Below are 21,091 nucleotides of genomic sequence, written 5' to 3' on the forward strand. Positions count from 1 at the left end.
TTCCAGATCATTTATGAATATGTTAAACAGCACAGGTCCCAGTACCGATCCCGTGGTGCTCCACTAATAACTTTTTGAAATAGTTTTGAAAACTATTTAGTCCTACCCTCTTGTGAGAATGTATATAAGAAACTCCCTCAGAATACCTTAAGGGCCTGGCTACAGCAATCTGGTGAGGTCCTCCTTATGTCCAAAGCCAGCAAGAGATTCTGGACCCAGAGTGGATCCCTTCAGTCTAGCATAAGAAGGCAGAACCCAGAAGGGTGGAGAAGGCCACAGGGAGAAGGCAGGAAGCCAGTTTGTGCCAGAACAACATATATTTAATTGTCTGTTAATGCAGGACACTACCGAGGTAAGTGGTCTTTATGCTGTTCTTTTGTTTTTGCCTGTAAATAAAGCCTTGTGTTTGTTTGGAACCAGCCAGAGTTTGGCCTCATTTTGTGCTTCTGGCTATTTCTCAACCCATGGCTGGTCCTGAGCGACCTCATATGGTGACAGCAGTGGAATGTGCTGGGCTAAAGTGGAAAGCACACTGCACAGAAGTTAAAAAAAACAAAACACAGCCAACGTGGAGAATATTTTTTTCCTGGGGCCTAGCTGCAGGGATAACCCTAGCCCCACTGAGGCAGATAGGGAAGTAAAAGTTAGTAAGGGTCGGACAGGCCACAAAAGTTTTTTTTTTGTTTTGTCCTTTCTCCTGCCCCCAGAGAGCCACTCAACTTCAGTGCTTGTGCAGGGTGAGAAGCGGGGAAGATGGAGCAGTTAATACAGCTCCTCATGGCAGAGCAGCAACAACTGCAAGCCACAATACAAAATAAAATTGACAGCAGTAGACACTGTGAATGCAAGTTCTACAACAAAACATGGTGCTAACCCTGCAGACCACTGTAACCAGGCCATCTCCCTTGATGCCAGTATTAATTACAGAATGTTAGGAATTATTAGGAAAGGAATGGTTAATAAAATGGAAAATGTCATAATGCCTCTATATCGCTCCATGGTGAGACCACACCTGGAATACTGTGTACAATTCTGGTCGCCGCATCTCAAAAAAGATATAGTTGCGATGGAGAAGGTACAGAGAAGGGCTACCAAAATAATAAAGGGATGGAACAGCTCCCCTATGAAGAAAGGCTGAAGAGGTTAGGGCTGTTCAACTTGGAGAAGAGATGGCTGAGGGGGGATATGATAGAGGTCTTTAAGATCATGAGAGGTCTTGAATGAGTAGATGTGAATCGGTTATTTACACTTTTGAATAATATAAGGACTAGGGGGCATTCCATGAAGTTAGCAAGTAGCACACTTAAGACTAATCGGAGAAAATTCTTTTTCACTCAACGCACAATAAAGCTCTGGAATTTGTTGCCAGAGGATGTTGTTAGTGCAGTTAGTGTAGCTGGGTTTAAAAAAGGTTTGGATAAGTTCTTGGAGGAGAAGTCCATTAACAGCTATTAATCAAATTTACTTAGTGAATAGCCACTGCTATTAATTGCACCAGTAGCATGGGATCTTCTTAGTGTTTGGGTAATTGTCAGGTTCTTGTGGCCTGGTTTGGCCTCTGTTGGAAACAGGATGCTGGGCTTGATGGACCCTTGGTCTGACCCAGCATGGCAATTTCTTATGTTCTTAAGATAGCCCCCGGAGAAGATCCTGATTGTTTCCTGAAGAACTTTGAATGGACAGCTTTTCTGGCAGGATGGCCAGAAGTTAGGTGGACAACCTATTTGAGGAACCTCCTTATAAAGAGTAGTCAAGCTACCTTTCAAGCCACCAATCCAGAGGGAATGGCTACATATGCCAAAGTCAAAACAGCTTTCTAGAGAGGGCAGGTCTTACTCCAGAAGACTACTGACAGAGGTTTCAGCAAGGAGTTCTTCAACCAGGGGAAACCCCATGGAACATTTCCATAGATTTAAGAATGTGGCCTGGAAGTGGCTGCGCTCAGAAGGGAAGACCGGGGTGGACGTAGCCAATGCAGTTCTGCTAGAACAATTCTTAGATGGTCGAGAATGTCCTATGTGGCAGTAGGTGAGCTGACCCCCAAACCTTATGTTAGAGACAGTCTTGGAAGTGGCGGATGCCTATTACCAAGTTCATTCTATGTCTGAATCACCACAGTCTCAGGGAAGATCACCCGACCCAGACAGAGAACGCTGGAGCCTTAAGGACAGGAGACCCCAACAGCCGGTGGGGCCAGATAGGCCAGTCTTTTCACCTTAACCACAGAACCCCACAGGACTGCCATGTTTCAACTACGGAGAAAAAGGCCATTTTGCATGAGACTGCACCCGCAGGAAAGATGAGCCAATGGAAGTTATGCCATGGCCCCACATTTTTGTAATTTCATGGATGTCCACAGCCAGAGAGTCTCTACTTTTGTGATTACTGTGGAGCTAGATGGTATTCCAACCCAGGCATTAGTGGACTCTGAGAGCATGGAAATGTTCGTTCGAGAGTTACTGAAGCGAATCCAGATTGGCTATGTCTGAGTTGTGACCCTCAAATTATAAATATTCAGCTGGAAGAGAGCTCATAATAGATATATCTTGCAACCGTCATAAATGGCCTCAATATATTTGTGGCTTATTAATAAAGCCTATGTTACTTAAGGCTAGTATAATCATAGGTTGCAGATATATTTGTTTATGCACCAACCGGTGCGATAAGGCTGAGGCACAGTCAATGTATGATTTAAGTACCTAGTGTGTGCACTTATCTTAAATGCCACGTAGAGAGAGCTGGCTTGCACAGTCCTGAAGTTTACCTCCGACACTATAGTGTTTCGGAGTCTTATACTCCTTCCTCAGGGATCTTTTATTATTTATTTAGCATTTTTATATACCGACTTTCCAATAACAGAATTACTGATCAATTCGGTTTACATTTTAACAGAACAATAACATTGACAAGTAAATGTCTTACAAAGAACAGGTCGATATAACTTGGATAAGTAAATATGGGGTTAACCAGTAAAGATACATTGCCTAATATAGGTATAAGTAAAAGATACAGTGCCTAATGTAGGTTAAATAAACAGTTGCTAATTATAAGGGGAGGCCTAAGTTAAATAAACAGTTGCTAATTATAAGACTAGGTTATGTCTTCGACTGCCATAGATTAAGTGAGTTCTATAGATGATCTAAATAGCTCTCAGGTGGGTAATCATTGGCCGAGATGTTCCACAGGAAGCTGTTATGGGAAAGCTTGGTTGAACAACCAAGTCTTGAGTCTTTTTTTAAATGTAGATGAGCATTGCACTGCTCTGAGTTCTGGTGGGAGAGAGTTCCAGATTTTGGGGCCCGCTGTAGAGAAGGCTCTTTTGCTTAATGCTGACTTCATCGGTAGTGTATGTAGGTTGTTTTTATAGGCTTGTCTTACTGGTCTGGAGGAGGTGTGGAATCGGAGAGGGATTTTGAGCTCGAGTGGTGCCAAATTGTGTAGAACCTTGTGGGTTATTGAGAGCACTTTGAATAGTATTCTGAATTTCACGGGTAGCCAGTGTAGGGTTTTCAAAATAGGTGATATGTGGTCTCTTTTATTGGACTTGGTTAAGATCCTTGCTGCTGCGTTTTGCAGCATCTGTAGGGGTTTTATGGCGTTAGCGGGGAGGCCTAGTAGAAGCGAGTTGCAATAATCTATTTTAGTGAGAATGATAGCTTGCAGCACTAAACGGAAATCTTGGAAATGGAGGAGAGGTCTCAACCTTTTCAAAACTTGTAATTTGAAGAATCCATCCTTTACGATATTATTTATGAGAGATCTGTAATTCATTTGATTATCAAGGATAACCCCTAGATTTCTGACTTGTGTGGACATTGTTAATTGAGAAGACAAGATGGTACTGGGATGTGTGTGGGTTCCGTCTTGGGAGATGAGTAGGTATTCTGTTTTGCTTTGATTTAGAATCAGATTGAGGCTCGTGAGCAAGTTGTTGATGGCTAGTTGGCAAGAGTTCCAGAAGTCCAGGGTTTTTTGGAGAGATTCAGTGATAGGAATCATTATCTGCACATCGTCTGCGTATAAGTAGTGTATGAGATTTAGATTAATGAGGAGCTGGCAGAGTGGTAGAAGGTATATATTGAATAAGGTTGGAGAAAGTGACGAGCCTTGAGGGACTCCTAAGGTGCAGGTGACTGGTTGCGAAACTTCCTTGTTGATCTTGTTGATCTTGATTACTTATACTCCTTCCTCAGGGATCTTGATTACTGGTCAGTAATCAAGACGGCATGCTGGCGTCTTGACGATAAAGGGGATAATTTTGTAACAGCCTGCATAAATCTGACCACAAAAATGTGTATGATATGCCAGCTTACGCGGATGTTTGCTTTGAAAATATTCCCTCCACAACTACCCCCACACATTTATACCTGCAAATCTATGTGCAGAAATTGTTTTGGGAATTGAACCCAAAACTTTTTAAAATGGAAAAGTACACGTGTAAATGCAAACTCCATCCTCTAGGAATGCCTCAGCTCAGTCTGGGTAAGCTCACCCGCTCATAAGTTTACCCATATATTGGGTAGGTCATTTTAGAGTAAACCATTTCAGCCCTGTTTTACCCCCGGAAAGGTCTTGGAAAATTACCTTCCCTGGGTACAAGAGTATTTTAGTGCTTTAACGTTCAAGAAATACTTCTGTAAGTTACTTAAATGTAAGTTACTGTGGATCCCCAAAGTAAGGGGATCTACAGTAACTTACATTTAAGAGCAATAAAATACATTGATATAAAAGTGCTTTCTGACAATCTTAGACATGTAACTTCTCTAATTAGTTGGCTCGAAGTAAAAGAATATATCGCGCGTAAGTCAAAAATGGATACCTGATTTGAAAGATAGTCCAAGGATTTCTGTTGTTCCTCCAACATATTTTTTAACATTTTCTTTGTACTTCTGGAGTAGGCTATGAGCGAGTTTTGCAAATTTCCTTAAATTACAAAGTACAGTGATAATTCTTCTTCTTAAACCAACATAATTATGCAAAATGATGTATAGATACATAAAATATTTTATTGGATTTAATTAATAGGCATTATTTTTGAAGTTTAAATTGGCTCCCAATTATAAAAGTCAGCTTAAATTGTTTATGAGCATATAATAACTTCCAGGTCTTATCTACTCAACTTACTAGTAAAAAAAAAAAATAAATACATTTTTAAGGTACCCACTTATGCTTCTAGATTGCAATTTTCAGAGGGATTCTCTACAAATACACAAGTTTTTACTCAGAGAAAAAGGTCTCTTGAAAATCCCTCTTCCCCCTATCCAGTGCTAGGAAAGAGGGTGGTGCTAGGGGCAGGGAGGCAAGGCCAGAACCATCCCAGCACAGCACTTCTGGAGGGTTTATTTTTAACTCCCATTGCATATTTCCCGGTGGGGAGTTTGCACCTGCAAATTCTGCGGGTATTTTTCCGCCCATGGATCTCACTGGGCCATAGATTTTCAAAGGGAAAAAGACAAAATAAGTATTTATTACACACAGTTCACAGATAAATGCAAGCCATTATAAATATAAAACACGGTGATAAAGGTGCCGATTCATCTCAGCAGTTTTGACCTTCATTTGACAAATCCATCTCATCCATATTCATGGTAGATCTCCTGATACCCAGGCCTGTTTGTGGTTTTCAAGCACCGGAGTTGGCCTCCCCTGTTCTATCCCATTGCCCCCAAATGGGAAGCCAAAAATTTTCTCAGGAACATTTTTTTTTTTTAAGATTTGTTTTCTAGCTGATTCTGGCTGCTTTTAAAGAGACAGTAACAAGATCGTCACAGCAAGAAAGCATGATATTGACCTGAGAGGTCCAACTGAAAGATGTGGGGGTAGTCACTGGGCACAGCCAAAACACATCCAGGGCTCATTTCTCACAATTAAGCAGCAGCCTGAATAATATCAAATGATCCTAGCAAAGGCGGTGGGGGACTTTATATGACATTTCAGAAATTCAGATGCATCTTTAAAATCCTCTACAGTTACAGTTGCAAACATTTTTATCTCAAGTAGGTGGAAAAATTTGTTAGAAATTAAAATTTTTTTTTTAAAAACCCTTCTTACTTACATCACTACATAGTGCAGTATTAGATGCATAAATAGTAGCTCATTTAGACACTCAGAGGTCCATAGTCAAAAGCCATTTAGATGGATAAATCAAATGTTATCCATCTAAATTATAGCCGAATTAAAAAAGGGGTGTTTTGGGGGTTTTCCGGAGAGAGGTTGAGTTATCAGACAAACCTAGTTGAATATCGAGTAGATCTGGCTAGGGTAATAACCTAAGTTACACAGGAAGCAGCCAGGGCTGCAGAGAAGTGCGATCCCAGCACGGAGAAGGGGGGACACTTTTGCAGGTAACAGGTGGATGGGAGGGTATAAACCTGGGGTGGGGGAGAGGATGACTGTGAGGGAGGCAGAAGAGAGAAATTTAAAGTTTTTTATAGCGGGAGGAGAAGGCTGGGTCAGCAGTGATCTTATTTAGGAACTTTTAAAGTTTTAAAGATTTTGTGCATCTTTTTGGGACCACAGAGTGCAGAAGAGGGTAGAGACATTGGGTGGGGGTGGGGGGGGGGGGGCATTGGTTTGGGAGGCCCGTGACTTGATTTTTATCTTTTTTAAGATGTGCTACTTACCTGGATATCTCTGAAGATATCCGAGTAAGAAGCTAGTTAACCGACCACATGAGGCCTGATAACTTTGGGGTAGATTTTCAAACACAAGTGCGCGTCTGTGCGCGCGCAGATTTTATAATCCGCGCATGCATGTGCAAGCGGCATGTGCAAGGGGGGGTGAATTTTACAATTTCCACGCAGCGACGCAATCGGCCCTTCCCCAGTTCCCTCCGTCTGCTCCAATTAAGGAGCAGACTGGGAGGGAACTTCCCTAGCCCCGCTACCTAACCTTCCTTCCCCTTCCCCTCTCCTCCCCACCCCCTAAAGCTAACCTACCTTGCCAGAATTTTTTTTAATGCATCACTTGCTGCTCCTTGGGAGCAGAAGTAATTTACACGTGCTGGCCGGCTGCCGCTGTCCCTGCCGTCCTCAGTCCTAGCCCGCCCAGAACACAGCCTTCGGCCCACCCCTTTCTCGGGACTCAGCACTTACGTGCGTGGCTGGTCCCTTTTGAAAATGCACGCAGCATGCACAGGGCCCAGCCACATGTGTAAGTGATGATTTAAAATTCGGCCGTTTAGGTCTAACTGACCATATTCAATTAATGGCCATTTAGAGTTAAAGTTATCTGGCTATATGTAGTCAGATAACGTTAAACAAGTCTATTCAGCAGGATGTTTATCCTGCTGATTATACTGGACAAGATACCTGGACAAGATATCTGGCTAACTGTAGATAGATAACTTGTCCTCTAAATGAGTATTGGACTCAAGACTTTTTGTAAGGGAGCAAATAGAGTTAACATACATAAGTTAGCCATATGTAAATTAGTGGATGTTCAGCTGCCTGAAAGTGCATGGGTATTTTCATTATATGCACAAAATTGACTGCATAAAATGAGGTGTTCCAGTGAGGTGTTTTAGATGGTCAAGTGTACCTTACATTTTCAAAGGGTAAGTGCATAGCGCTTACATGCCTTACTATACACCTTGTTTTGCATCACTTAAATGTGTGTTTATATATTTATCTGCATAATAACCTGATTTTCATATTCAACTTAGTTGGGTTTCTTGTGTGTGAAAAGTGACTTATTATGCAAAGATAATCTGTTTACAATGATAATCTTCCCTATAGGTGGAATATAAGACTTTTCAGGTTTAAAAGTACACATGCGCCTGGCCCAATCAGGGCTTTCGGAAGGGAAGGGTGAGAGGGAGAGATGTCTGAGGCACCAGACCAAGGGGTACCATGCTGCTGTAACCACTATCACTGCAGTAGTGGTGGAAGCAAGTTCCTACATGTCTTTGCCTTCAGATGGAGGCCCCTGGCTGGACACATCATCAAGGAGAGCTCCTTCCCAAGCCAACTGTATGATCAGAGTTGGGCCACCTCCCCAGCTGGTCGTGTCATCAGAGGGAGCCTCCTCAGCCAGTTGCATCATCAGAGTGGACTCCCCTAGCCAGCCATATCACCAAAGGGGCACCATGCAGGCAACAGTCTTTGGCTCAGTGGCAATGTTGTGCATTGCCTGTGAAGACACCTGGGTTCAATTCCTTGCTCAGCTCTTCCATTTCCCAAGTTGGTGGCTGGGGCTGGAGATTCTAAAATGATGTGCACTATGGAATCCCGTGTGCAGTTTTAGCCAAACTGGGTGCAATTTTCAGACAGCTAGTTTGCCTGCGTAAATTTCTAGTTACTTAGGTAAATGGCTATGAAACTTGTCCTCTTTAACAGGCCTCTCCTTTACGTGGACTGTTATGGAGAGCAGTAGAAACTCAACTGTGCCATCCAACTGTAGTGCAGCATTTCAGGAGCCATAGTGGTCATGGAAAAAACTGGCTTCTTTGTAAATTGTATGAAGAAGGGACCTATTAGGCTTCAAAAATTCATATACATTATCAACTTTGCCTAATTCTTATGCTGCTTCAATGAAACATAAAGAGTAATTGAAGAACTATAAATAGAAGTCTTGTTCTGCCTGATGAAGTTGTATAACGAAGTGCATGTATTGTATACATAATGAAGGAACACTGCCATCTAGTGGACATTTTGGCTCACTGCATAATAGAATTCCTTATTCTGTTTCCCATTTTGAAATAAAGACCACTCCAGCAGTAGAAAAGCAAGCAGCAAGGCTACTATGCTCCTGTTGCTGTATGCAGCATCCTAAAAAAACACACAAAAAAGCCCATCAACTGTTCAAAAATAATATAGCATTGGATAAAAAGAGCAGTGATTACAAAAGAATATATCTCTCAAAAAGATATATAAGGGCCACAAGCCTTCCAATGTCCCAAAAAGCCTGGGATCATAAATGGATAGAAAATGAGCTAAACGGTCACTATACCATAGCAGTTAGTGCCAAGCTCAACTTACACGGACTATACTGAGCCGTGCATGTATCACCAAAATTTTAATAGTATACCAGTTTATTATTTTTGAAAACCCTATGCAATAAAAGTAACTGTTGTGAAAAACTTTTACCTCAATTGAGAAAAACTTCTTCCCAAGGCTTGATGAATATCCACCAGAAAAACTATTTTACATCTTCATTTTATAATGATAAACCTTGAGATGTTCTGTTATTTGTTCATTCATTCAAAATGCTACGGTGGAACATCTCAAGGTTTATCATTATAAACTAAAGGTATAAAATATGTTATCTGGTGGATATTCTTCAAGTCTTGGGAAGAACATTTTCTCAACTGAGGTAAACGTTTTTCATAATGATTAGTTTTACTGCATAAAGTTTTCAAAAATAATAAACTAGTATAAGATTAAAATCTTGGTGATACCCAGCTCAGTATAGTGCCGTGTATACTGAGCTTGGCACTGAGAACTGTGAGCCTGACTGTCTATTCACCATTTATGATACTAGGCTTTCTGGGACATTGGTGGGCTTGTGGCCCTTATTATATATCTTTTTGAGGGATATGTACTTTTCTAATCACTGTTCTTTTTGTCCAAAAATATATGCAGCATAACAATTTCCCGGGCTTTTCTCACTGTTTGGCCACCTCTAGCTTTCTTTCAAATGGCATTCCTGTTAAGCCACAAGACATTTGGAAGGATTAAATCATTAATGTTCATAACATTCATAAAGCATTCATAACTGCTTTATTCAAGAAAATTGAAAAGGTGTCAGCATGAAGCCCAAACCTTTTTACCAAGATGGAAGGTCCCCTGATACGGATCATGTTTCATAGGAACTGCATAAGAAGGGAACCTAATAACAAAATGGAATACAAAAATGAAGCATCAACAAATGGACAAAAAAGCATCTGAAATAAACAGAGTAATGTATATCCAAGGCCTACCCAAACTTTAGCAATGCTCTGGACTCTCAAACATTAAGCAAGCATTGTTTCAGATCTAATGGAAGATAAAAATTAGTTACACATGTATAATACATTATAATAATACCAAAAGAGATAATTTGACCATAAGATAATTGAGACATCATAGTTTTATCAATTAAAGTGACTGCTGCCGATCACAAAGAGAAAAAGAGAAATGTAGAAATAAACTTGCTTCAGTCATTTTTTATTTATTACTTTGAGTCTGTTACACCATTCTTTGTATTCTTATGCATACCACACTGGGAGCATCTGGCTTGACGCCATTTATTTTTATTCTGATTACTAAGATTGAGCGGCACATCTGTAACCTGAAGCAAGTTTATTTCTATATTTTCCTTTTTCTCCTTATGATTAGCAGCAGTTGCTTTAATTAATAAACTATGATGTCTCAATTATCTTATGGTCAAATTATCTCTTTTGGCATCATTATAATGTATTATGCATGTGTAACTAATTTTTATCTTCCATTAGATCTGAATCAACGCTTGCTTAATGTTTGAGAGTCCAGAACATTTCTAAAGTTTGGGTAAGCCTTTTGGATATACATTACTCTGTTTATTTCCGATGCTTTTTTAACCATTTTTTGTTTATTTGTTGATGCTTTATTTTTGTATTTCATTATGTTATTAGGTTCCCTCCTAAACGCAGTTCCTATGAAACATGACCCATATCAGGGGATCTTTCACCTTTGTAAAAAAAAGTTTGGGCTTCATAATGACACCTTTTCAATTTTCTTGAATAAAGCGATTATGACTGCTTTATGAATTTTATGGACATTAATGATTTAATCCTTCCACACATCTTGTTTCTCATCCTTTGATGCTTGGATATTATGCTATCTGTGATTCCTGTTAAGCATACAACTCACTGATGATTTAGTCATGGGGAAAGAGTAGTGTAGTTGCTATGTTAATCTACTTGATTGCATGGATTTCCATGTCATGGATAGAGAAAGCAATGGATTTCTTGCAGATGTGGATTTTTACGTTACATTTTCAACTAATGCAGGATGAGTACAATTACACTTTCAACATGTTAAAATGATGCCCACTGTTCATATCATTGAATTAGCATAAGTTAGAGACTTGTGAATAATAGCATCAGTTGTCAAGGTTTCAGCCCTATGTATCTATTCATACACCTTTCATCAACATTCATAATTCAATCACCTTAAAAAAATAGATCTTTTCTATTTGATTTGATTTGGTTTACTGTTTAATTCAATAATTTTAGAAGGTTTTAAGGTGATTGAATCCTTCAAACAAAAGGGCATTCACCCCCAAAATCATCTCCAAGAAAATCACATCCTCACTCAAAATGCCTAAGGGAAACATAGGACAGTACAAGGAGAGAAGAACCATGGAGCAGCTACCACGTGTTGTAACAGACTATGCAGAGCTAGAAAAACTAAGAAAATCATAAAAGCCATTACTACTTAAGGATAAATCACTGAAAGAAATATTCCCTGCTTCTCTAGTTCTAACCTTCGAGCCACAACAAAATGTAATCCAAAAGCTTCAAACAGAAAACCAAATAGAGGAAAATGGTCCCAAAACTCTCAAGCATGCATGATGCAAGCTCTGCCAGCGTAGCGCATAACACAGCACGCTACAGCTACCAACATGAGAAGGACATTCAGCATGGAGGGTTCACATTCATGCTCCTCTGTGAATTTAGTATAGAGGTGAAGAGGGATCCATGAAACAAGCCAAAGATTAAGGACAAGAAAAAAACCTTCACAGAGGTTTTGGTGGTGGTCTAGGGTTTTGGGGCCAGTTTTACATGCCCAGGTAGACATATGAACAGCACAGTAGACCTCGGTGAAGATTTGACGTGATTTCTAGAAATCTCATCTTTGTGTACCTTTCCTCATTCCAAATCACGTCAAATCTTCACCGATGTGTACTGTGCTGTTCATACGTCTGCCTGGGCATGTAAAACTGGCCCCAAAACCCTAGACCACCACCAAAACCTCACCTCGAGTTACTAGCTGGCCCTCCTATACTGGTATAGATAGTTGAATTATATGAGAGCCTTATAAAATCTCACTCTCTCGTGCTCTCTCTCTCTCAAAAGGGAGTTTTCAAAAATTCCCATTTCAGGTATAACACATAGCTACTGCAGGTCATAACGCTAGGAAAAACGGTGTAGTTATTTCCAGCATCATTGCCCACAATAGCATGTGTTGTGCTATCGCACACAGCGTTACCACATTTCATTTACTCCTCCCAAAATCCACCCACCTGAATAAATTTTGCTAATTTGCTTACACAGCGCACGCTGCGATAAATAACACATGTGTTATAGCATTATCACAGGCGTTGGGGCCCTAGTATGATCTGATGAATGACCTTGTATGTACATTATTGTATACTCTGCCCTCTTCTTATTTATTTATTTATTTTTAATTTTTCTATACTGAAGTTCTTGTAAGAATACAAATCACACCGGTTTACATTATAACAACAAAATTCGCTTAGGACCGTTACATAGAACAATGAAGGCATATAAATAAGAAATGAATTATAACTTAACATATAGTAAACTAACTTATCGTTATATAATAACCTAACATATAGTAAACTGTAACTTATCGTATAAATTAACTTCTCGTAAATAGATGTCTCGGAGGAATGCTTTGGAGAGATGTTACGAGCGGGCGCGGTCGTCTCGGGCGGGTGGTGAGCCCTTGGGCCACGGCAGGACCCCAGGAGGAGCCCAAGGCCACACCGTGGGAGGTGAGCTGAGCAGGCATGGTGAGCCAGGCAGGCAGGAACAGAAGCAGGGAGTCCGGCCCTCAGCCGGACCTGCATGCCCATGGTAGCCAACACGGGGAAGTTGACTAGTGAACGGTCCTCCGACTGTTCCCGGCCCTTTCGGACCCGCCGCAGGGAACGGCAATGGGCAGCAGGCCGGACAGAGGCGAGGGCAGACAGAGTCCTTAAACAGAAGACATCAAACGGGGCAGAAGCAGGCTGAAGCAAGACGAAGACATCAGGACAAGGGCTGAAGCGAGACACAGGAAAGGCCCAGGCGAGCAGGAACTCCGATGCTGGGATACTCACATCCGAAGCCCCCTCGGCTGGCAGAAGCTCAAGAGCCCGTGGGACGAATCCCTCCTGTTGGCCACTCCAGGGCCCAACAGGACAGAAGGCTCAGGAACCAGGTCAAGGCAGAGACAGGTAGACATCCGGACAAGGGCTGAAGCAGACACTGAAGACAAGGCTGGACGGGAACATTGCACTGTCCATCAGGGCGCCCTACTCAGCCCACCCGTGGGACTGAGTCGCGGACCACCCTGTCCCAGACGCGCCCTACACAGCCTAGGAAGGCTGGTCGCGGACCACGCTGAGAAGGAGGGCGCGGGGAAGACCCAGGCGAAAAGGAACTCCGATGCTGGGATACTCACATCCGAAGCCCTTACGGCTGGCAGAAACAGGAGCGGACATCAGGCAAGACACTGGACAAGGAACCATGGAAGACCTGGATCAGCACGGTTACAGCCAACTGTAAGGCCTGATCGAAGGCCGAAGACAAGCAGGAGTCGGAGTCACGGACCGGAGTCAAGGCAGGCTGAAGACAAGCAGGAGTCGGAGTCACAGACCGGAGTCAAGGCAGGCTGAAGACAAGCAGGAGTCGGAGTCACGGACCGGAGTCAAGGCAGGCTGAAGACAAGCAGGAGTCATAGTCACGGACCGGAGTCAAGGCAGGCTGAAGACAAGCAGGAGTTGGAGTCACGGACCGGAGTCAAGGCAGGCTGACAACAAGCAGGAGTCGGAGCCACAGAGGACCTGGATCGGCAGGGTTACAGACTACTGTAGAGCCCGATCCGAAGGCCGAAGACAAGCAGGAGTCGGAGTCACGGACCGGAGTCAAGGCAGGCTGAAGACAAAGCAGGAGTCGGAGTCACGGACCGGAGTCAAGGCAGGCTGAAGACAAGCAGGAGTCGGAGTCACGGACCGGAGTCAAGGCAGGCTGAAGACAAGCAGGAGACGTAGTCACGGAGGACCTGGATCGGGAGAGGCCACAGGCAACTGTGTAACCCAATCCGAAGGCCGAAGACAAGCAGGAGTCGGAGTCACGGACCGGAGTCAAGGCAGGCTGAAGACAAGCAGGAGTCGGAGTCACGGACCGGAGTCAAGGCAGGCAGAAGACAAGCAGGAGTCAGAGGCACGGACCGGAGTCAAGGCAGGCTGACAACAAGCAGGAGTCGGAGCCACGGAGGACCTGGATCGGCAGGGTTACAGACTACTGTAGAGCCCGATCCGAAGGCAAAGACACAGTGAACAGAAAGTCCTTAAATACTGGAGGTAGAGGGCAACTCCCTGGGAGGAGCTTGCCAGGACCGCCCACTGCTGGTCCTATAACTAGGGTAGAGAGCTGCGGGCCAGCCCCTAGGGAAGGGCGTCGCCCAACAGGAAGTCCAAACACTGAGGCTGCAAGCCACCGGCACAGCTAGGCCTCTCAGGCCCTGGAGCAAGTCCTGGATGATGCGCAGGCGAGGCCCTGGCTTCAGAGCGGCCTCTGGAGGAAGGTAAGAGACCTCCTGCAGCGCAGCAGCAGGGGGGATCGCAACAGAGATGGCTAAGAAACATGGTAGGAGCGAATTTCGGTAGAAAGAGAGGAGGAATTAACAGTCTGAGGTTGCAAGAATTAGGAGTCTGTGAAGGCTAGAGTCTGGAGTATGGGAAGAGTAGCTTTAGGAGTCAGGGAAGGCAAGGCTGAACAGCCATGTTTTAAGTCTTTTTTTGAAGGAAGATGGACACTGCTCTTGCCTGAGGTCCGGTGGTATTGCATTCCATTGATGAGGTCCTGCTGTCGAAAGGGCCCTCTTTCTTAGGGCTGATTTTGCTTGTGGGGCAAACAGGGTGTCTTTATAGGCGCTTCTAATTGGTCTGGAAGAGGTATGTGGTGTGAAATGAATAGTGGTGTCGATGGTTGCAAGGTTGTGTTTGGCTTTATGGATAATCGTGAGGACTTTGAAGAGGATCCTGAACTTGACGGGTAGCCAGTGGAGGTGCTGAAGAGTGGGGGTGATATGGTCTCTTTTTTTGGTGTTGGTGAGGATCCTGGTGGCTGAGTTTTGAACCATTTGAAGAGGTTTTATGGTGTTGGCTGGGAGCCCGAGCAAGAGGGAGTTGCAATAGTCCAGTTTTGAAAGGATGATGGATTGCAGTACCAGTCTGAAATCTTGGAGGTGAAGGAGAGATTTTAAGTTTCTGAGAACTTGTAATTTGAAGAAACAATCTTTCGCTGTGGTGTTCACAAAGTTCTTTACGTTAAACTGATTATCTAGGGTCACGCCTAGATCTCTGACGAAAGGAGATGATATAATCGTTGAGTTGGCTGAATGAGATGGGGGTGGTGGTGTTGGAGGTTTGGTGAGGATTTCCTTTGAGATGATAAGAATCTCGGTTTTGTCGCTGTTTAGGACCAGGTTGAGCATGGATAGTAGTTGGTTAATTTTTTGGAGGCAGGTGGTCCAGTGGTTCAAAGTTTTTTGAAGAGAGTCTTTGATCGGGATGAGGATTTGGGCATCGTCCGCGTAGAGATAGTGAGATAGTTTTAGCCTTGTGAGTAGGTGGCAGAGTGGTATAAGGTATATGTTGAAGAGTGTTGGAGATAGGGGAGATCCTTGTGGGACACCCAGGTTGGAGCGGACAGGAGGAGATTCTTTATTGTTGATCCTGACTTTGTAGAACCTGTTGGACAGGAAGGATCTGAACCAATCAAGGGCAGGACCTTGATCCCTGGAACAAAGCACAGCTTTTGGGGAGAGAGGACAATTTTCAAAAAGTCCTTATGCCCCTGCTACAGGAACTGCTTTTGAGTGTGTCTGTAGTGAAGATGTAAGATGAAGTTAGTGGAGCCTGCAGTGCTTGGTACACAACATCCCCAAGTTTCAGCATGGCACAGATCATGTCAGTGATACCTTGGGTAAGTTCAGACAAACCATGCCTGATTTTATATAGACCTTGCTTTACATCTGAGAAACTTTGTTCAATTGTTATCTGAGTGTCTGCACACTGTCCTCCAGATATCTGATTTCTCTTTTCACAGAGTGTAGTCCTTTGGGGAAGGTCATTCTCCCTGGCTGAACACAAAGGACAGAGGCTGAAAACAAGTGAGCCCATTCACCCATTGAATGTGGAAATCACCTGTGACAGTAAAACATCAGTCAAGGAAGATTTTGAATTAAGGAATGTATTTTATCTTTTGTATAAGAGGTTTTTTGGCCACTTCTCCACACTAGGAGCCAGGCTGGTAAAGCAGACTCTCAATTCTTAAGATTTTTCTATATGAGGAGTCACCATTTAAAACAATTAAGGAGATGAAGTAAGACCTGGAGATTTCCATCTGGATCTACACTTACATGGGACCAGGACAGAGGGCTGGCTATTCGGGAATGAGCTGGAGTTTCAGGTGGGACTGTTTTTGGTATTTGAGGGGACCCTCCACTAGAATATCTGGTAGGTCACTGGGAGAGCTTTTATGCAGTTCAATATCACCATGGGAAGCTCTGCACAGATAGCTGAAGGACACCTACCCAGGTCTGTACCAAATTCATCTGTAACTTCACATTTATGGATAAAATGGATTTTAATTTTGACATTTAAGAAATCAGTAAATTATAATTTAACATCCAGTGCCTGGTTTGTCCCAGCATCTCTCCCCTTGGGATGCTGCAGTTATCAACACACACAGGGAATAACACTCCACTGTCTGGGCCATAAGCGAGAGTTTATCCCCATAAAAAGAGTCCACCTGGGAATAGAGAGTTTGAGCCTGGGAGTGAATCGCTAGCTGGAGCAGCCTCTAAGAAGATAAATAAGTTTGTGTGCCCTTGAGATTAAAATCTCCCACTGAGGGTTACTCACAGATTTACTGTCAACACTGCAGAAGCAACCAGGAGTGTCAAAGAACACCTGTCAACACTGCAGAAGCAACCAGGAGTGTCAAAGAACACCTGTCTCATGAAAAACTTAGGCTGCCAAACCAGGGGAGGTCATGTCAGGTCCTTGAAGGAAGGCTAGGAGTGCAAGCCCAGAGGAGGTTGTGTTAAGCCCTTCAAGTCCTTTGCAAGAAAAGGCAACCGTTGCACCAGTCTGTAAGCTCTATTGCATCACACAGAGGATCCTGTGTGGCCTTTGGCTTCCATTCTTCAGACTCACTTGGTAAGTAGTAGCTCATCTGTGACATGTTCTTTTTTCTGTCTGTCCATCATTTCTCAGATATTTCAAAAGGGATTAGGCCAGACAACTGTTTGCTGATTTATTTATTTTCTCTTCTGAGGAGTCTTGAGTCATGGTTAGATTCGTCTGCTGATGCAATGTCTTTATCTAAAGGGCACCTGCAAGAGAGCAAACACAGACACTTCACTCTATGCTGCAAGCCTGTGTCTGGGGGGACCATTTCTATCCTGCCTGTATCTTCTGCAGAAGTAGCTCATGGACTGGTAGCTTCTAATATCGCTGGTGCTTCCACTGATTACTGGATCTTGTTGCCTCCTATTGCATAGACTTTTGGCACCTCCATGTTCTGCCCTAGAAGGCAAAATAAAGCTGTTAACATATGCTTGCTTTCTATTGAGCCCTTAACTTCACATTGATCATTTCTGATACTTACATGATTTTTCTACAGACTGCCTTCCCTCTGGGTTTCAGATTTTTACTCATTGACCAAAAGCTTTAACATCTTTTCTGGGTCCCATAGCTTGCTATTCACCATTGCCCAGCTGCAGGAGGAACAATTAGCATGCAAACTATGATTGTGCCCTCACTCCTATTATCAAGAACATCAGTTTCCTAGACATTGATGCAAAGCACCCTCCTCCTCATCATGGAACAGCACTTGCCTATTTTTTCTCCTGCTGTAGCCCTGTAAATAAGAGGAGGACAGGGTTGGGAAGGCAAGTATGAGGGAGACCAGAAACGTTAGGAAGGCCATGCCTGTTTGTCAGGAAGAGGTTTCTGTTTCATCTGTACAAGAGGATTCAGTGCCAGTTTCAAGTCACTGCATACATGCACTAGTAGTCTATGCTTCAGATTGTGGGATAACCAAATGCAGGTCATGAGAATTAATTACTGTATATTAGCAATGGAGTTGCAGGTGAGCTGCAGCCATCCCTACTACAGAAATAGACTCTGTTATGTTTATTTATTTACAGAATTTGTATTCCGCCTATTACCAGAAACTGTTCTAGGCAGATTCCAACAGGATAAAATATAGCAAATAAAACACAGCACAAGAATAACACATTCATGTAAATAATACATCAAATATAACAAGTAAAACACAATACGACACAATCAAGTAAAGAATGCATAAAACAATGAAGGATTATCTATAAATTTTGGGGAGTACAAGGCACAGTAGGTAATTCTCATGCACAGTTATAAATGCTTCCTAAAATACTGAAGTTTTTAAAAGCTTCTTCAAAGTCTTAAAATCCTCTATCCTACGAATAAAAAGAGAGAGGCTATTCCAGAGGCTAGGGGCAGCAATAGAGAAGGCCTGCTTACAGGTTTCTTTCAAATGTATCTGTTTCACACTCAGGGTGTTGTGTTTCGCGCCCGCAGCCGCCCGCGGGCGCGCCCCCCCTACCTGGCCGCAGCGGCGACCCGCCGCGGCAAACAGCCCCAAAGGAAGCCCGGACCCAGGGCAGTTGTTCCTGCGGGCTGGAGTGGGCCCGCAGGGTGCCCCCTCGCCGGGAGCCCTCCTAGCCTCCCCGGGGCTCAGCGTCTTCAGTGCCGGGAGGATTCAAGATGGCCGCCGCCATAGGATCCAAGATGGCCGCCATCAACTCATTTGCATTTAAAGGGACCTGGTCCCTTTAACTAGACTCACCTGCTTCCAATGATCCAGAACAGAGGAAGTATATAAGGAGGCTTCCTCTGCTCATTCCTCGACTTGGCAACGTCTCTTGCGAGTGTTGTTTGAGTCTGCTTGCCTTGGTGAGTTCCTGCTGCTTGCTCCTGTTACGTCTTGGTGATTCTCTGGTTCCTGACTTCGGATTGGCTTACGGTGATTCTCTGGTTCCTGACTTCGGATTGGCAAGCGGTGATTCTCTGGTGCATGACTTTTGGACTGGTGAGTGACGACCCTCTGGCACTCGACCTAGGACTCCTTCAAGACTCCGTCTCCAAGGGCCCACCTAAGTCCCAGCGGCCCGGGTCCCTACGGGCTCCTCCTGGGGGGACCGCGGGCTTCCAGGGTGAAGCTCCAGTTGGCCTTTGCACCATTGCTCTGACCTCCCTAGGTCCACCTAAGTCCCAGCGGTCGGGTCCCTATGGGCTCCTCCCGGGGGGACCGCAGACCACCAGTGGTGAAGACTCAGCGCCTCATCTCGTCTCTTCATCGCCTCCGTATTCGTCTCAGCCTCCAGTGCCAAGGGTCAGCTGGTCCCGCCTCCTGTTCTGCCTCGCCACCCGACAAGAGACCCTACGGACCCTCCGAAAAGTATACCATCCTCTTGTCGGCCAAGGGTCCACAATCCTGAGCATAACACAGGGAGAACAGAAGAAAAAGGTTCTCGGAGCGCAAAGTTCTGCATGGGATATACCACAACAACAGCTCAGCTAAGGAGGCTGGGGAACCATGGTGCAATGCTCTAAAGGTCAGAGTGAGGGTCTTAAACTTAATTTGTTGCTCAACTGAGAGCCAACGAAGAGATTTCAGTCTGGCTGTAATGTGATCACGAGCTGCAGAGTTCTGTAACAACTGCAGAGCACCCAACTGACATTCAGGTAAACCCAGGTAGAGAGCGTTACAATCATGAAGTATGGAAAAAATGAATCTGAAGTCGTTATCCTGTAAAATATACTTAAGATGACATAGTTTTCTTAAAGACTCCTATTTTTCCCACATGCGGCTGCTGGATTTCAAATTTAAAGGAATCATCGAATCGGAATCCCAGATTACACACCGAGTTCGATGGGGGGTATGGGGATGCCTTCTGCAGATAACTGCAGGTCCAACGGCTCAGTACCTGCAGGTGAGATCAGGACTGCTTCTATTTTTTCCTTAAGCTCAACAGGAGGCTGTTATTGCCCATCCACTTTTGAATCGTTCCCAGGATGTGAAGAATTGTCAGAAATGCCAGCTGTAATTGGAAACAATAGCTGAATGTCATCAGCATATAACCTAAAGTTAATTCCCTGGTCTTGCAGCATAATACATGTATTTATTTATTTATTTAATTAGCGTGTTTTGTATACGTCATTCGGTTTCGCCATCAGAACGGTTTACAGTAATCGTGAGACAAGGTTAGATAAACATCATCACAGCGAATTGTCGTGACGTTAGATTATGGTTTAGGTCTTGTGTGTTAATTGCTGTGCACCTCACTTTATGCCTCAAAGAGCCGGTACCTCAGTCCATGACCTTTACACTTACTCTGTATAGACAGTCTTTCTATGAAGAGTTTTTCAGCCCCCTTCGGCTTTGTGCAGCCCCTCTTCTAGTGGTTACTATGAAGGAAGGGAGTCGCGTTCAGTCCTGGGGCTTTGTCCAGGCAAAGTCTCATCAAATCCCCGAAATGGATTCTCCAAATGGGGGGAAGGGGAGATAGACCTCTAGGGTCACAGACATAGTGTAAAAGTCCCTTTCTATGGATGTAAGCACAGGCTCTTAACCTCTATGCCTCTGTAATTCTCCATGTCAATAAACAAGCTGGACACTTGAGTAGAGTGCTCCAAAATAAACATTTTCCTTCTGTTATTTCTACAGTCACTGCAATAAATAAATTCCTATTTGACTTGTGTCTGTAGTTCCTTAGTAGTTTCCCCAGGGGTTCTCTTTCTTCCTGTGTGTAATGTCAGGATGCCCAGGATATATTGGAATGGATCTTATTGATCTCCCCTTCCAAATACCTGTGGGCCACTTCTTAATCCAAAAATCACAAACCTGTCCTCTCCTGTTTTCCTGACTGAACCTCGGATATCGGGTCCCATTTTCCTCCTCTTTCCTCCCAGCTCTGGATTCCAATTGGTATACACATCTTTCTCCACAGTTTTCTTAGATGCATAGGGATCTCTCAGCCTGAAGGATCCAAAACTTCTGCAATAGGTAAAAAATTCTACTTCTTCCTCATTCCTCTCTCATGGGCTGGAAGGATGGACAGAAAATTTT

General features: G+C 43.7%; 1 protein-coding gene across 1 annotated transcript in view; it reads right to left on the reverse strand.

Moving 5' to 3' along the window:
• Window positions 1-21,091, reverse strand: part of ANGPTL5 (angiopoietin like 5) — a 66,387-nt gene that overhangs the window by 28,540 nt on the left and 16,756 nt on the right. Inside the window, exon 2 of the mRNA XM_029603148.1 lies at window positions 4,820-4,923. Coding sequence (XP_029459008.1) covers window positions 4,820-4,923 — 104 coding nt within the window. The remainder of the gene's footprint in view (window positions 1-4,819; window positions 4,924-21,091) is intronic.

Source organism: Rhinatrema bivittatum, chromosome 5 (genome assembly GCF_901001135.1).
Source record: "Rhinatrema bivittatum chromosome 5, aRhiBiv1.1, whole genome shotgun sequence".
NCBI classification, from domain to species: domain Eukaryota; kingdom Metazoa; phylum Chordata; class Amphibia; order Gymnophiona; family Rhinatrematidae; genus Rhinatrema; species Rhinatrema bivittatum.